Source organism: Solanum dulcamara, chromosome 4, assembly GCF_947179165.1.
Source record: "Solanum dulcamara chromosome 4, daSolDulc1.2, whole genome shotgun sequence".
Classification (NCBI taxonomy): domain Eukaryota; kingdom Viridiplantae; phylum Streptophyta; class Magnoliopsida; order Solanales; family Solanaceae; genus Solanum; species Solanum dulcamara.
The window spans coordinates 18,046,795-18,064,294 of record NC_077240.1 but is presented as its reverse complement, the minus strand read 5'-3'; the positions used below and the strand labels follow the sequence as shown (position 1 = coordinate 18,064,294).

General features: G+C 33.7%; 2 protein-coding genes across 4 annotated transcripts; one reads left to right on the top strand and one right to left on the bottom strand.

The window, feature by feature from the left end:
- The first annotated feature begins 1,178 nt into the window (after positions 1-1,178).
- Positions 1,179-8,607, top strand: LOC129886739 (uncharacterized). Its single transcript, XM_055961565.1, has 14 exons — positions 1,179-1,310; positions 1,824-1,935; positions 2,156-2,370; positions 2,888-2,960; positions 3,434-3,508; positions 3,597-3,707; positions 4,140-4,182; positions 4,780-4,873; positions 6,821-6,923; positions 7,031-7,126; positions 7,235-7,261; positions 7,532-7,631; positions 8,137-8,221; positions 8,300-8,607. Exons 2-14 carry the CDS (start codon positions 1,840-1,842, stop codon positions 8,424-8,426), a joined length of 1,245 nt encoding a protein of 414 aa, XP_055817540.1. The 5' UTR covers positions 1,179-1,310; positions 1,824-1,839; the 3' UTR covers positions 8,427-8,607.
- Positions 8,608-9,282: 675 nt separating this feature from the next.
- On the bottom strand, positions 9,283-14,535 carry LOC129886738 (flowering locus K homology domain-like). Of its 3 annotated transcripts, none has more exons than XR_008766247.1 (11): positions 14,107-14,535; positions 13,594-13,695; positions 12,546-12,767; positions 11,774-11,832; positions 11,578-11,669; positions 11,349-11,461; positions 11,213-11,275; positions 10,795-10,934; positions 10,630-10,692; positions 9,914-10,312; positions 9,283-9,767 (listed from the first exon to the last, which is right to left on the bottom strand). XR_008766247.1 is itself a non-coding variant. In XM_055961564.1 (10 exons), exons 1-10 carry the CDS (start codon positions 14,452-14,454, stop codon positions 10,207-10,209), a joined length of 1,308 nt encoding a protein of 435 aa, XP_055817539.1. In that variant the 5' UTR covers positions 14,455-14,535; the 3' UTR covers positions 9,283-10,206. The 3 variants fall into 3 exon arrangements, 1 of the variants encoding a protein (XP_055817539.1); XR_008766248.1 differs by having other exon boundaries at positions 9,283-9,762; XM_055961564.1 differs by having other exon boundaries at positions 9,283-10,312.
- Between the last annotated feature and the right edge of the window lie 2,965 nt (positions 14,536-17,500).

The window sequence follows — 17,500 nt, the reverse complement described above, 5'->3', positions numbered from 1 at the left end:
TAATAAATATTTAAAATAATTTATCTCTATAAAATAATATTAAACTTAAAAGTGCATTGATACTTGTCTTTTATCGTAATTTGACTCTTAGAAGTATTTTTTTTTTAATTTAATCAAATACAATTTGCTTATAAAATATACTTTAACCAAACACAAATTATTGTTTTTCAAAATACTTTTTTGAAAAACTATTTTTTAAAAGTGTTTCTAAAATTAAGAACTTTAGGAGCAATGTCAAACAGATTATCATAAATTGTGTATAGATGTATAAACGAGTGACCCGCAAACATCGAATTAAAGCCTCATCAAACGACGGGTTGGAGCAACTTACATGTCTTCACTCCAAAGCAAAAACCTTTGTTTTTCTCCTGTTAAAAGTTGGTGGTTGAGTTCCATACCTGGTAATGCTCTCAACTTTTATTTACACATTTCTTCTTCTTTCAATTTTATAACTAAATTTATATATTAAATTTTTTCTCCTTCTTTTACTAGAAAGTTCACCATGATTTGATGTGGTGTAGCTTCTTACGCATGATTTATTTTCATAAATTCTAAAAAAATATTGTAATAGATTATAATTTAATAATTAATTTTTTTAATTGTCTATATAACATTTTTTTGTAATATTTTGTAAGACAAAAATAAATATATATAAATTATTGTACGTTACATAACAATACAAATGTATAAATCTCTCTTATCGATTATAGTTTTGAAAACTTCTTAATATAATTAATTATTATATGAACTATCAAAATTATTCTAAAAGAGTTTTAAAATAAAATTAAGACTTCACTTCATTGAATATGTTAATTAGAATATTATTTTTTATATAATATTTTGTAATACTTTAAATTACAAAAATCAATATTATAGTGATTGATACCTTTAGAAGACATACAAAGTTATGACATTTAAATTTAAATATTTGATGATCTAATTAGTTTGAGGTTGAAATGTTTAATGAAACATCCGAAAGAATTAAAAACAATTTTACAAAGCCAATATTAAAATACGATTGATTCAAATTAGAGTAAATTAGATAAAGAAAAAATAAAAAATATCTATAAATTTAATTGCTTACGATTTTAAAAAAAATTATATCAATAATAATTTTTTAAAAATATGTGCATAATAATTAGTAAGAAATTAACAACAAATGCCTATTTTTTTTTTATTCTACTTTTAGGGTTTCTTCCAACCGGTGCTTCTCACCATTAATATTAACATTTTACATCGCCTTCGTCACTCAAGTGCTTTTGGTTCTTCGTTTAATCGGTGGAATTTATTTCTTTTGTTGTGCATCTTCGGTATGTTTTCGTATTTGAGCGAACTGAATTTGGGGATTCTTGGTTCTTTAGTGGCTTTAGGGTTGAGCCGCCCTCCTAAACTAGGAACTTGTTGCTTCAACTGCAACACATGTATACTTTATTTTTTTCTTTTCTTTTCTAGTTTAATTCTGAGTCTGACTATTTGTTTTCCTGTAATTATGGCTCAGAAATTTAAAACTAGTAATTGGCTTATTGTATTGTTGACAATGTGTTTGATGATATGCCTAAATTAGTAACCTTTGGTCTATCAAGGTTGTCAATTGATAGAGAGTGAACTGTATATGGAGATGTATAAAGCAAAATACTATGACATACTGCACAAGGAAAGCACTCCACTATAGCCAACTCCACGCCTTTAGAGTGTGTCTTGTGATTTCCAGCTCACCTTTTAAATATTACTGTTCGAAAAAATAGGCTGTGTTTTTGTCCTGTCGCACTTCTAATAACCCGATTGATAACTGATGAATTCTTTTTTTTTGTTTGTTTCTTTAGATTTAGGAGGCGGAAAATGGGCACGTCTTCAAAGAGATCGATGAAAGTAGAGGAGAGTGAAAGCAACTCTGAATTTGAGAATGATGAAATATTAAATGAGATGTCGGATGATGTTAGTTTTCTCCATTAAAATCTATGTTGCTCGGACTCTTCAAAAATGTCAATGGCTGCGTGTCGGATTCTCAAGGGAGAATCCAACACGGGTGCCACATCGAAAGTGAAGAGTCAGCGCAACTTAGCTTAAAATTACTCTTAAGTACTTATCTGGTTCTGTCCTTGAGTTTTTTGTTACAAATAGTTTATATATGATATATGTTCTCTAATATGCTTAGGCTGAGAACTTTGATGACGACAACAATGACTATACTGACAATGACGATGACATCGACCATTACAGCAACGAAGACGAAAGTGGAGAACAAGATGAAGAGGAAGATGAGGAAGGAGATCAAGAAGAAGAAGAGCGAGAGAAACTGACCGAGGAACATAAAATTGCTGAAATGGAAGAACTCGAGAAAGAATATATGGAGCTTAGGCACAAGGAACAGTAAGTTTCTTTCTTTACAAGGATCACACTGGGTTCGTTGTTGTTGTTTATGAAATGTGAGTAAAAGATGCAATACATTTCATGTCTGCATTTATAAGAATTATTGTTTCTATTTTGAACTTATCACCTAATTACTATGTATTTGCTCTTCAATCTCATTAGAGACACATAGGCTTCTGGCATAAAAAGTGATTCATATCACAATTTCTAAGATCACTTGTTTAATAATGGATTTAATCCATCTAGCTAATATTAAAAAAACTTTCATCATAATTGTATCAAAGTTTCTCCACAGTTTGATGTGTCTTTCCAGTATTAAGTAACTTGCATCATATTTTTATCAAGCTTCAGCCGGGATTTCCTTGTTCAGTTTGGTTCAAGTCTTGATGATCACGTAGTAAGTCTCAAAGATAAATAATGTCAGCAGTAAACAAGTAGGACGTTCTTGCTATCAAAGATGTGGTACTCTTGCCTACTATTGGTAGACATTTGATTTTGGCGGTTATTATGTGCACAGAGATCTTTTGAAGAATCTGACGCAACATAAGGATGAGGATCTTCTCAAAGGTCAAGCAGTTAAAAATCAGAAGGTATAATGTACCAGATGGCACAGACGATAATCTTTAGTTTTATCTTGTTACTATCGTTTATTTGGTAATAATGCACACTTCCTGTTGCTTCAATTAAAAGTAATCCTCGTTACAGGGAACATAAATCGCTATCATGTGATTGGACGTGATTTGTTTCCCTGTATGTTTTCCATTAATATCTATGTTGTATCTCCAATAGATACTATATGATTGAGTTGCATATAAACTATACTTCTGTTGCTTCTTGGCTTGCCAATGGCTGAAATTTTAGCTATAGTACTAATATCATTTACATGATTATTCTTTTCAAGTAATATGATTAATGATTGACTTGTAATTCAAGTATTTAACCTAGAGTAATATATGATTAATGGCTTGCTATCTCCTACTTGCATTGTCCAAGCTTGTCTGTCTTAATTTTCAAAATATGTTGTTAACTTATTTCTTTTTTTTTCTCTTTTAATTTCCCAAAGGCTCTCTGGGACAAGACACTTGAGCTAAGATTCTTGCTGCAAAAGGCTTTCTCGAACGCCAATAGACTTCCGCAGGTTCACTGGGTTACCGTTTTGTTTCATCACCAGCACTAGATTCATGATATTGACAAATTGAACTTGAACGCTTGTTGACTGCCTGCAGGAACCAATGAGGTCTTCCTTTTGTGATTCGGAGGACACAGTTAAAGATGCATATTCGGATCTTCTTGCCTCTTCCAGTAAAACCTTGGATTCTATACTGGAATTGCAAGAGGTACAGCGAGAATTTTACTTCATAGTTGATTTTCTTTTGGTGTAACTAAAGATTAGTATGCTTTTGTTTTTCTGGAAACCTGACCATTGTTCCTCCCTCCGTGGCCCCATTATGTGATAGCGTTGCCATTTTGATATGCCAATATATCCTTAACACTTCACTGAATAGTCATATTGTAAGCACCTTGCTAAATAGTTAAACTGTGATCTGTTAGCAATATTCTCTTGCCAAATAATCTTCAAACTTCAAAATTGTTTGTCTTGTAATAAAATTTTAAAGCTTATAGGTCGAACAAAGTCAACTGATTTTTTGATTGCTATGCATAGTGAATATATGGCTCATGAAGTAGGATGAAGGGAATGTTATCTTGTGTTCAGGTTAATACAGTTCCTCTTTGCTTATTTAACCGGTTATTCAAAAAAAAATTGACAGGTACTACTGGAGAAGAATCCATCAATTACTCAATCAATAGGCGGTATGACATGTAGCTTTGATTATGTAGCCATGCGATGAGTTGCATCTATATGCAAAATTTGAGTGTTTAATGTTCTTTATTCCGAGTTTTTGAAAATCTGAATTTTCTTATTGAAACAATCTAATAATAGTAGTAGTAATTAGTAAAATATTACTAAAATTAGGATGCAGCAAAATGTTCCTTATCAAAATCTGATCCTCAAACTCAATGTATTGACTACTGGAAAGGACCTGGGGACTTGTTTAAAAGCACCAAATAGATTAGGTTATAGAGGGTCAGAAATTTGCTAGATTTTCAAGACATGCAAAATAAACCAATTTGCTTCTATGTTGCAGATCTAAACAGTGGTTCCCAAGTAAAATTCTATAAGCCCCTGTTGTCTGTGACCAACTGAAAAAGAATTCCTGGAAATTCTTTCATAAATCACCATATTTTAGTAATGTTGCCAAACTGGAAAACCAAGTCCCTGTTTTGCACATTTTTCATATTTAAGGGCCTAATGAACATCATTTTTTCTCATAAGCTCAAAGACACCATACACATCTTTTGGGATTAATATATTCACTGCTTGATTTTTCTGTAATTTTCTTTCTGAAGTTAATTCTGGTAAACGGTCGAAGCTTTCGGAAGATTCTGTAAGGTCAGGTGAAGTTGATGAAGATTGGCATAAGATTTCTCAAATGCATTCAAGGTAAGAATGTTTAGCTGAGGCTTACTGCCGCATTCCTTGTTTTATAGCTGCCTGTCAACTTTTTTTGTGTTCTGTTAGATCACTGCCTCAATTTGCTTGCTACAAGATATACATGTTTTATATGACAAATCAGGAGAAACTTCCAACCTTATAACTGTAAAAACTAGGAAGAAGAGTGTGATTTAGGTGGAAATTCAGCCAACATAGCCGGTGGATGTTTATCAGTCTTCCACTTATAAAAAAAGGAAAAGAAAATTACCGATGCTGCACCTATGTTTGGCCTAAGCATTTAAGGGGATTGACATGTATTATTCCTGGAAGCTAAAAAGCCTGAACACTTTCTAAGCAGAACATAAGTTATATGGTCTGGGCTTCAAATAATACCAACTAACTGAAGTGATTATGATCACTTACAGAAAATAACAGAAGATATGGCCAAATTTGTGTGTAAGCATTTCCTTGCCAATTTCATTTGCTTATTATAGAACACCAGTAAAGCCTAAGCTGGATACATCATTGGCAGAATGTGAATATACAATGCCTGAATCCTAGTAATTTTTGTCTTTTGTCGAATTTAAAACTTGGGTATGATTTTAAATGCATGAACCCAAATTATGATATAATAGTTCACAAGAAGGAAATGTTTGGATGCTAAGTGCATTTCTCTTTGTGTTTTACTATAATCAAAATGAGCAATAGACTGGTGCTGGAAGAAGCTAAGGCCTAAGTGGGGTGAGGTAACAGAATCTGGTGGATACAATCTTCACTTTGTTCTACCTTGTCTGCCTTGCACACTTTCCAGTTTCCACTGCTTATGAGTAATGGAAAACCAGTTTCTTTTCATTTATCTTATTTATCTCTTCTCCAGGTCCTTTGTGTTTACTCCATGCATGCCTTTGTCTATTTGTATGACATGTCTGAATGTGCCCTTCCCCAAGAGCAAGATAAGACTTGTGTGTCATAATTATCTTAAACCTCTTAAGAGAAACAAAAGATATCTTATTCTTATGTTTTTCTACTGTTCCCCAAGTATGTATGCCTTTACTCCATGTATGTGACCTCTGTCTAGTTCTAGAGAGCTGAGAGCAAAATAAGAACTATGTGTATGTAAGTTCGTATTTAACCTTATACTCCCTCATACAAATATTCTATGACAGTCCTATGAGCAGTTTAGGATATTAATTTGACTTAGTAATATATTAGTCATAGTGCAGAGCATATCAAGCAATGGTTCAGAACTTAGCTGACAGAAAAAAATATCATACCACACTTTAAAACTTGGAAGTCTTGAAGGTTCTGAAAGTCGTATAGAAATGAAATTGTTATCAAATATTTTCGAACCTCCCAAACTTGAAAGTCATACGAATTGGGATAGAGAAATTATAAGTTTTCATTTGAATTAATTAGAGCTAATTAAGATAGCAATTTGCTTTTACCATTTGTTGTTGACCTAAACACAACTGGAAATCAAATGAAAAAGGAGAGGAAGAACCTTGATCGCAACATCATCAAGATTGTTAATCCATGTTAGTAGTATTAATTTAATTGTTTAAACTGGAAGGCGTGGAAACTTGGGGCCATAAGCCCTGGAAAGTTGTAGATGACCTTTTCAATTGCTTTTGTTCTAGCGATTGTTTCTCATAGCCTATTACATTCTTCTAAGCAGCAGGTTAGATTCCTGCTTCCCCTGTGAAGAATTAGGTTCTACATCCATTGTTAGTGTTGTTCTAGAGTCAGATTTTATATACCTCTATAATAGTTAGGAACAAAATCTGCATAGCTGTGAGTATTTGCACAACACCAAAAATTAGGTTCCAGAATCGCTAATGCTTATCCCTTCTATCAGCATTGCAATTCTCATGCGACAAGTTTGTTTTGCCCTTTCTCCCTTTGCTAGATAGATTGACCTGTTATCAGAAATTGATGTTGACAATTCTTGTGTGATAGGATGGCTGCTTTTAGGGACAAATCAATAGATAAATGGCAGAGAAAGACCCAGGTTACCTCTGGTGCTGCCGCGATCAAAGGCAAATTGCAAGCATTTAATCAGGTTTATTTCTGAGACTTGAAGATGCTACATACAGCAACAATCACAATGACTAGAATTAATGTTCTGATATCAAACAGGATATTAGTATTAATGTTCTGATATTACAGGATATTAGTCAACAAGTTGCTGGTTATATTAGGGATCCTAGCAAAATGATAAAAGGAATGCAGCAAAGTAGATCGGCAGTTGCCCTATTTGGAACTGTAAGTCTCACTTTGAGTTGATTTGAGAAAGGCCATGTTTTGTAATTTTATGACAAGTTCTTTTTTCTGTTTTCCTTAGTTTTGATTTATGTGTCTGCTTCTGTGCAGGTTCCAGATGCTACTGGCAATGGACAGGTATCAATGTGTTGTTTATGCATTTTGTCAATTTTTGGCTTGAATAGTGTTTGCTGTTAAAGTCCAATTGATATAAGAGTGGATCTCCTTGTTGAATGTGTTGCTTAGAAGAATTTAGGCATGCTACAAGCTTTATTAGGTTTATGCAATTGTCACAGGTGTGGTAATGTCATTCTCCATGTACAAATGCATTAGTTTTTGTTTGAGAATTCTCTTGCATGGATTATTCTTTTTCAGAAAGCACATCTCATTATTCTTAACTTGGATCAGGGAACAAACATGGATGGTGATCCAGAACTTCTGGATGACTCTGAATTTTATCAGCAATTGCTGAAGGAGTTTTTTGAGGCAGTAGATCCTGCATCATCTGGTAAGATGCTCAACGCCCCCACCCCCTCTTCAAAATAAGGTGGTTATGTTTCAAAAGTACCACCTTCCTCCATGGTGATGTATGATATTAGGAAAATGTGGTTATCCTCATCTTTGATGTGTATACCTGCAACATCATGTTCAATGTTTTTCGTCTTTCTCCTATGATTTCGACCGTCGTATGTCAGCTAATCGTACTGTACAATGTGATATGTTTTTTTTAGTTTCCTATGTTGCTTCAAGAATGTTTCTGCTTTCTTCACATGAATTATGTATCTATCATTTTCAGAAATCCCTGCTTTTACATGAATGCCAAATCTATTCTTTTCATTTCATGTATGCAGCATGAATAAGTTTCTAAAGAATTACAGCTGTAGATGAGCTTTTCTCAGAAAATGTATTCATATGATATAGTTTTTGTGTTTGGCTGAGAATGCATTTCTAGCCTTTTTTTGTTTCTTGGAAAAAGAACGCCTAAAAGCTAACCAATTGTTTATCAACTACAGAGACAGCATTCTATGCGTTGAAGAGACTGCAAACAAAGAAACGAAAAATTGTTGATCGTCGTGCTTCAAAGAGTCGTAAAATCCGGTAATTGATTAACAATTATATCGTGCAAGGTTGTATTTTGATTTCCTAGATTATAAAGCTTGGTTTTGGTTCTTGCAGGTATAATATTCATGAAAAGATTGTCAATTTCATGGCTCCTCATCAGCCTGTAAATCTTCCAGAAATGGCCCCCAAATTGTTTGAGAATTTGTTCTCAGGTGGCTCTACCTCTAGGTCACTTGCTTAAGGCCTCCAACATTTGAAGGTTCCTAAAGTTATTCTATTAGATATAAAATATGTAATTCAAATAGTTATTACTTTGTACTTCTTATTAATGATGATAAGTAGATCTTTTTAACTTTTTCTTGTCAGTCTGTTATTTGGGTTGAGTTAATTATTGATGAAAGTGATAGTTAAAGCTGCAGTCACTTCGTTCTTCTTTCATGTTATTTAATTTTTTTTTGACAACTTTCTGGTTTTATGTTTTTCTTTCTTTCAAGGTCTCAGTAGGCCTGCTTTAAGCTGATTAAAAGTAAGAAGAAATTGTGCGAATTGGAAAATTCTCACTCTATTATTACGCTCGACTAGAAAAGAGATTTCGTTGTTATTTAAATGTCTACAAATAATGTTATTACCCATAGTTGGAAATAAGCTTTTTATAATTAGTAGTACAACTTTACTTTAAATCAACAATATTTCAAGAAAAAACTGAACAAAATGAATTAACTAACCAGTGTCAAGACATGCGTTCTTATTTCATATACAGCATTACCAACTAAACAGCATAAAATTGTGCAAATTTTATATAACCTACCGTTGTATTAAAACAGAGATTGTTTTTCTAATCAGTCCAACTGGATATGGTATTAGTTTATGCAAAATTCCATGTTGAGATTATCTTTTTAATTCTTCATCATCCCAAGGAGTGCAACATTTTATGCTTGACTCATCAACCGACCTTATCATTTGCACGAGAAATCAATTAACGGGCCTCCTCACAATTATTCCATAATATTACGCATCATCGATTGAAAAATTATCACAAATTGCCAATACGTGATTTGATTTTCAACTAGGATTAATCAAAGACTTGTATACCATGATTAACATAGACACCACTCCTGTTTTGTAAGAGATCAACTCGCAATGTGTCAATCAGCTTCTACCAACAAATATCAAAGATAAATGAGTCAAAGATATGACAGTGTATCTTTCGAGAGACATACACAGGGAGACAATACTGCGCAGGATTAGGGGAATGATATGCATGATGGGGCTGGGCGGGGTGGGGCGTAGGGAACGCTCTATGGCAGGGGTAGGGAGAAGCAAGTGGGGTGATGGGATTTGAATGGTTTGAGAGCCAAAAGGAAATAATTGAACCGATGAACTAGGGTCAATCTTTTTTGCTGCTACAGCCCATTGTCCCGAGCTCTGCTTCTCCATCGGCCCTCCCTCATCCATCACTCCCGATCATCTCATTTCTAAATCATTCGCACAAAGTGCTTTTTTAAAGTTCTTCAGAAATCAGTTCAATGGGAGGTGACCGCGGCTGACGTGCAATGCATACTCTCACATCCCTGTTTCTGTTCTGATGGAAACAACAGAGGTAAATGAAAATCAAGCAGCAAAGGTAAACCAGGGCGGGGTTTGGGAGCTTTTTCAAGGAGCAGGGCCGGGCAGGGTGGAAGCAGAGGAGAACAAAGGGGCAGAAGATCCAGAGGGCTGTGCTTATACCTTCAATGCAACTGATATTATAAGCTCCCTTCAGTAGATCTGCCGCTCCCAGAGGCACATACTAGATTCGCTGACCATAAAACTTTAAGCATCAACTTTTCCATCAATATCCCACGAATTAAGTGAACTCATGCAAACTATGTCGCAACATCAACAAGAGACATCCTGGCCGAAACCGACCATCTCCAATGCTTATATCAGAAATCGAAATAATGACACAACAAGAAATTGTCAACATTGTGTATATCAACCATCTGATTGAAAAGCTGTACGAGAGAGAAGCCCTTTTGCCTCTACATTTGTGTAGCTGGATAAGACTGACCATAGTAAGCAGGAGCTTGAGGGGTGGTTGATGAGTATGCTTGTGGGTATGATGACATCATTTGAGCTTCTTGGTTACTGCAAATATAAGAATAGACTATTGTCATTCCATCAATTAGCAAATTATATAGTCTACAACCAGTGGATAAGATATCCTAGCAAAGCATCCAAGTAATTGACCCAAAAACAAACTCGGAAAGAGCTAGTGACTAAGTCCAATGGAGTATGAGAAAGTTATGCCATAATGGCCTCAAGGTTCAGTGTCAGACTGCCAACTTTACAGTAGCAAAAAATTTGCTAATTTTACTATAACAGACAGAAAAGTACCAGAAACTTTTTGATACTTATAATGGGATAACAATCAGCTTTTCTAAGGACAATTTGTATGCAACTACCTGTTCATATAAAGTCCATGACCATGATTATATCCTGGCAACAGTGTAGCAGATGTGTTGGGTCTGCATCACGCAACATTGAAAAGTTAGATGCCAGACAGGAGTCCAAATTATTTATTTAAGACTTAAACCAATAATGAATTAATAGGGTACACAAAAAATTACATTTGTTGTTGCAGATGCATTGACTGTTGCAGCTGCATTGACTGCTGGAGCTGCATTGTATCCTGGAGCTGCTCACCACCAGCTTGTAACATCAACTGGGAATAGACATATTCATCAACTCTTTGCTTTGCAAGGGCAACCTGTTGAACGGAAAAATATATTAAAGGATGCAGCACGATCTGAATACCTTAATATCTCATTGATTGACCTTTTCCAAAGGTAAACAACTTAAATTACAAGAGCCTAGTTGAAGATCTTTACGCTTATTCTAAGATTAAATCCTCCAAGACAGTTCCATTTTAAAAGAAGGGTGACATACAACTGCAGCTCACCAAACAATAACTTGTAACAAACATAAATTACAAGAAGTCAACATACACAAACCAAAAAGAAGTGAGACATAGAAATTAAGTTTCACCTGTTGTGCACTACCACCAAGATGGACTTGTCTTTGTTTCTGCTCACCTTTCCCACCATGTACCTACAAAGCAACACCACAAACATTAAAACAACAAGAGATGAATCCGAAAGATCTTACAAGGCTATTTATGCACCTTAATTGTCGCTCCAGACTCTGCACGGATCCTTGAAATATTGGAGCCACACCTTCCAATCAACCCACCAGCTAATGATTCGGGAACTAACATAGTCAGATTTACATATTCAGCTGCAATAATAGTCCCAAGGATGATGTTATTATTATAAATATACAACAAAAATTTCATATAGCACCAAGTGAATCAGCCAGAAGCTCAAAAATACTATAAGAGAAGATTAATTAACCTGAAGATGGATCCACATGTGGATGAGGTGGGCGAGAATAACCAAGATTGTATGTCGGGCTGATCGAAATTACTTGTTTAGGAGGGTTATCCCTGTCAAATATACATATTAGGATTAAATAGTTTAAGAATAATCAAACAAGCCTAATTATGCCAATTAAAATTTATTAAACCTCCTTGACTAAAAATTACTAAACCTCAATTGACAGCCAATTTCTACCACAGCTCTCAAGACCGCAGGGATGTCTCCTGCAAGCTGAATTAGGAAGCAAAACGAAAGTACACAAGTTTAAAATGCTAAAGCTCTTAAAGGTAGAAATGAGTAAAAAGAGATCCAAGTCCCAGGCAAAACAAAAATATCTCTATACAGAACAGACAAAATCCCAAAACTGCCTTCACATTCAAGCTAACAACAGACAAATAAACAGTGACTAAACTATAGGCTGTATAGGTTATACAGGAAAGGCGGTATCCCAAAACTGCCTAACAACTTCAAGCTAACAACAGACAAATGAATGATGATTAAAGCTATAGTTGACCCTGGTCACAACAAAAAAGAAGCACAGAGAACTCTTGAAAGCATGTGATTAGTCGAATAGCTACATGTGCAAATAATGCTAGAAACTTAATCGAAGTTAGTTGAACAATAGCTCTTCTTTTAAGATTTGCCTGTTTTCTTTTAAGGTAAAATAACTTACTAATGATGGGGAAACACCGTTGTACAAGCGATACATCAGGAAAATTAGAGAACCTACAAAATTCCAAGGTTTTCTACGACAGACATTCAATGTTTCATACATATTGTTTAACATTTGACTGCTATATACTACACTATCCACCTCAGAAATGAAATGGTTTAATATGACATCACTGTAGTTTATTGAAGAAACCATCAGTATACCGAATGTGTGAAACATAGACATGCAAACAATTTATGAAATGAACTGGCCAATTGTACCAACTTCTCACCTGTACTACACGATCTGACTCATGAGCAGATGCACACAAAGGCAACTGATGTTGAGCAAGAACTGTGATAGTAGCTCCAGAAGAATTCCTCAAAGTTTCAATATTTTGACCAGACATTCCTATCAAACCACCTGCTTGAGAACCAGCAATCAAGAACCTTACTGTGTTTGCTGCCACATGTCCAGCACCAACTTTCTGTGCGTCAAGGTTGCCATCATCATCCTATCATGGTAAAAAAAATAAAAAATAGGGCAAGGATCAGTTCCCCCTGGGAAAGTTCTCATGGGTTAACCAACCTTGAAACAACAAGAAGAATCACACATAGCAGCTGTGACAACATTGTTCAAGAAGAAGATGGTTCTACTTTTATCTTTATGAAAGGTAAAGGAAACCTAGACGACTTAATATACATAAGCCACTTTCAAGGCAAAGATATCAAAAAGAGAGAGTCTTAATGGCCTAACCAATTTAATCTCCTCTCCTCCAGAGTGTACATGTAAGATCCAAGAGAGTATCACAGAGGAGATAATCATGATCTCTCAAAATTGGTTGCCCAAGATCACACTATATACGAAAACATACATATACACACACACATATAAAGATATCAGGACAAGAGGAATCACCAAAAAACTGATGGTCCAGAAACAGTTGGCAGAGTGATTGCTGCTAAAGTGTTTCCTTTTTTATTTTTTAGAAGTTGTACACCCAGATATTGTTGCCGCACTTATGGCAAAACTGGAAATATTTGGGGAATGAGAAAACAAATCTATCCTTAAGCCTCCAAAAACAGACAAAAATACTTAAGTTTTTGGTACCAGACGCAGGAAAAAGAGTCATAGATATATTGTAAAGACACACCAGCTATAACAAGGATTGGAGGATAAAACAGTTTTTTTTGCGTGTAATTGGCAGATCAAAAGGTCATATCATGAAATACAGGAAAGAAGACTAAAACCATACTGTATAAGACATCACTTGGGAATACATAAACAGGAAATGCTCAAAGTAAATGACTCAATAGGTTGTCACTCATCAAAGATGTTACCTTCAAAATAAGTGACACAATTTGATGAAGGGCATTCTCCGCATCACTAAACATATCATCATTGTCTTTGGAGCTAATGATAATTACTCGCTCTTCATGACGCTGCAAATATCAAATGCATAATAGCAGAAATAAATTCTCTATGCTTAGTCTGACATTGAGTAAAAGAGAACCAACGACAACACAACAACTACGCCTCAATCCTACACTCAAGTTGCAGTAAGTAATATAAATCCTCGCTGATCGTGTTTCTTCACTCAAGCTCATCTCAGGCCAATATAATTCATTGATCATTAGGCAATTCAGCCAACAGTTAAACAAAAAAAAACTCAATTCCTTCAATTCAACGAAGTTTGTATTGAATTTTCTCATTAGATTCCAAAAAATCCCAAATTTCGACAAAAGCAATTGCAACAATTGCCCTAATTTACCCATATAATCAATTTCGAGCTTCCAAGAATTTAACAATTAATAAAACAAAATCAAGACAGAACAGGAAGTTGCATAACTCACGGCGATAGCATCAGCAACTTTGATGGTAGCTTTAGTTTCTTCACGAATCTTCTGTATACGATGCCCTGCTTTACCAATAACTTTCCCGATCTGTCTTGACGGTACAACTATACGGTACACTACATCTTGGGAAACCTTTACCCGCTTCTTCAATGGAGGCACATCATCCCCCGACAAACCAGACTCGTCCGTGGTGGCGGCGGCGTATTCCTCCCGTGGACGTTTGGCGGTGGCGGAACGATTGGTGTCTTCATCGGACGGTCTAGAATTCACGGCGGATGGAGCTCCCGGAGGAGAAGGATTAGGGTTAGGGTTTATGGAGGGTTCAATTTGCTGAGAATGAGCCATTGGAGGATAATAGGACGGGAAGGGGAAGAGTGAAGAAAGATGGAGGGAGGTGAAAGAAAAACATATCACAAAGTTTACATATTTATGTTAAAGATGTTCGGTATGAGAAAATGATCAAAATGGTCCTTAGTGTATCAACTTTGATTTTATTCGGTCCATGATTTTATTTGGTCCATAATGTATAAATATATAATGAAAATAGAGCCCGTTTGGATGAGTTTAAAATAAAGTAATTTTTATGTATAAAGTATTTTTAGAATTTTGAAGTGCTGAAAGTTATTTTTATAAATAAGCAGTTAAGTATTTGGATAAAAGTGTTTATGCCGAAGAAATGAGAAAAATAATGTGAATTTTAGGGTTAAAAGAATAAAAAGGGTAGTTTGGGAATTTAGTTAAAATATAAGAGATGTAAAAGTAATTTCTATGGTCAAAGAAAATGGCTTTAAGCACTTAGAAAAAAAAATTAGGAATCCTAACTTTTTATTTTTGGCTGACTTTAAGAACTTTATGGCTTAAAGTTAGCATTAGCTAAACACCACAATAAGATAAAAAAGACTTATAAATTGACCAATTTATAAGCCCATCCAAACGGGCTCATAGTTCTTATTATATTTTAGAAGATAATCAGTTTCATACTAAATTATATAAGCTCATAGTTAGTTTTGATGCCAAAATAATGAGAGGCCTAAGACATCTTTCTCCACACACAATAGTTAGTTTTGATGCCAAAATAATGAGAGGTCTAAGATATCTTTCTCCACACACAATCGAAAAAGAGTCTAAAATGCTTTTGAACTATTAAAAATGATATAAAAATATTTTTCATCCATGTATTGCGCCTAAAATATTTTACGAAGGACAACATAATATCAAACATATAATATTTGATAGATCTTCGAAAGCATCATCTCTATAAGCAAGATTTGCCTCAATATCTTCATATTTATTTGAGAGAGTTGCTTCATTATCATCATTCCGAAAATTCAAGTGTGCCTCTATATTATTATCTCTTTTTTTGAGAGAGGCTTGATAAAATTTCACAAAATGATCGGACATACGACATTTACGTGCCCAATGACCCTTCATACCACAACGGTGACAAATATTTGATTTACTTCTAAAAGGATTATTTTGAAGAACTTTATTGTTCTCATGTTTATTTTCATCATGATGACGATAATTGTTTCGTCCTCTTCCACGGCCACGGCCACGGTCGCGATAATTATTTTGTCTTGATTTAGAGTGATTATTTGCTGCTACAATATTCGCTTCAGGGAATGGAGCTGACTCAGTAGGACGAACTTCATATTTTTTTATCAACAAAGTATTATTTTGCTCAGCCACAAGTAGGCATGTAATTAATTCAGAATACTTCTTAAACCTTTTTTCACGATATTGTTGCTGTAGCAACACATTTGAAGCGTGAAAAGTGGAAAGAGTTTTTTCAAGTAAGTCATCATGAGTGATAGTATCTCCACATAATTTTAACATGAAACTTACCTTGTGGATAACAGAATTATACCCTGTCACAGTTTTAAAATTTTGAAATTGAAGGTGTATCCAGTCATATCGGGCATTTGGTAACACCGTAAGTTTTAGGTGGTAATATCGATCTTTCAAATTAGTCCATAATTCAAAGGGGTCTTTCGCAGTTAAATATTCAGTTTTTAATCCTTCATGAATATGATGATGGAGAAAAATCATGGTCTTTGCTTTATCTTGGCTTGATGCTTTATTTTCTTATTTAATAGTATCGCCAAGACATTTAGCGTCAAGGTGAATTTCAGCATCAAAGATCCATGATAAATAAATTTGTCCAGAAATGTCAAGTGTCACAAACTTAAATTTTGATAAATTTGACATGATGACAATTGATATAGAAATTAATTTAGAAATAACAAAGACAACTAAAATAAGATTTTTTCAGTAGATATACCTGATATAGAAGTTAATTTATCTGAAGAAAATTAAATTTTTGTGCTAATAACGTGTAAGAAAAAAGTAAAGGAGAGAAAATGAATCTATTAATTCCTAACAATTAAGAATTATTTTCACATATTTATACATTTACCAGGCATTTGGACATACGATATCATGTCGCAATATGAAATCATAAGATGAAATCATTGTTTGTTCACGTTGATTTCATCTCATAAAATGAAATCTCAAATTCTTTAAAAAACATAATTTAAAAATTTTAAATCATGACTTGAGATTTTTCAAATTCAAAAATTGACCTAAAGGTTTATGTTTTGTAAAAAAAATAAATTCATATTTATATCTACTAGATATGTAAATAAAACTTGTAATTCATATCATCACCTTTTAAATCATTTATATCTCATATAATCATTATTCTGACCAACATAATATTTATTATTACTTTAAATCAATTTCTACTTTACCATTTATATTCACCAAATTCATCATTTTGATCAAATTTATTTACCAATCAAATTTATTACTATTTCATTCAAATCAATCTCAATTTGAGGAGATTATGATTCATATGGTTCGTCTTCTTGGTCATATGATCGAGAAATACAAGTTCAATGTAAGGAGATTGTCCGTACAATGTGAAATAATTATATTAAAGACTAGCACACTATAATTTATGTTCAATTATTTTTATTGAAATAAAGTTTGATCAATAAGCATTGTATTTTTTTAGAATAACTTTATGATAGTGTATTATGTGATTTTATAAACTTTTACTTGTTTGATAATATTTTATAAAAACTTGGGATAATTTGAATAATTTTATGACTTATGAAGTTTTTATATTTATGAAAAAACATAAAAAAAAAAGTTGAAGTAAAACTTCAATTTTATTTCATAAATTTTATATTGCACATGAGAAAAATGCAAGGAACCAAAACTCATACATTAAGGACCATTTGATCATTTTCTATTTCATTTTGTAAATATTGCTTTCGGAAAAGAATTAAAGGTCTTGACCTATTATAAATAATTAAAAAAATCTCTTTTTATATCATTGCATAAATTGGATTAAAAAAAATGTTCTTTTATCATAAGTAATAGAAAT

Bases quoted from the DNA above. Each gene is read 5' to 3' on its own strand.
- LOC129886739 (XM_055961565.1), top strand. From the start codon at position 1,840: ATGGGCACGTCTTCAAAGAGATCGATGAAAGTAGAGGAGAGTGAAAGC. The intron at 2,371-2,887 runs GTAAGTTTCTTT...TTATGTGCACAG, and splicing joins GAGCTTAGGCACAAGGAACA to AGATCTTTTGAAGAATCTGA. The intron at 3,708-4,139 runs GTACAGCGAGAA...AAAAATTGACAG, and splicing joins CTATACTGGAATTGCAAGAG to GTACTACTGGAGAAGAATCC.
- LOC129886738 (XM_055961564.1), bottom strand. From the start codon at position 14,454: ATGGCTCATTCTCAGCAAATTGAACCCTCCATAAACCCTAACCCTAAT. The intron at 11,462-11,577 runs GTTAATTAATCT...CTATTATTGCAG, and splicing joins ACATGTGGATCCATCTTCAG to CTGAATATGTAAATCTGACT. The intron at 10,693-10,794 runs GTAATTTTTTGT...TGCGTGATGCAG, and splicing joins ATGCATCTGCAACAACAAAT to ACCCAACACATCTGCTACAC.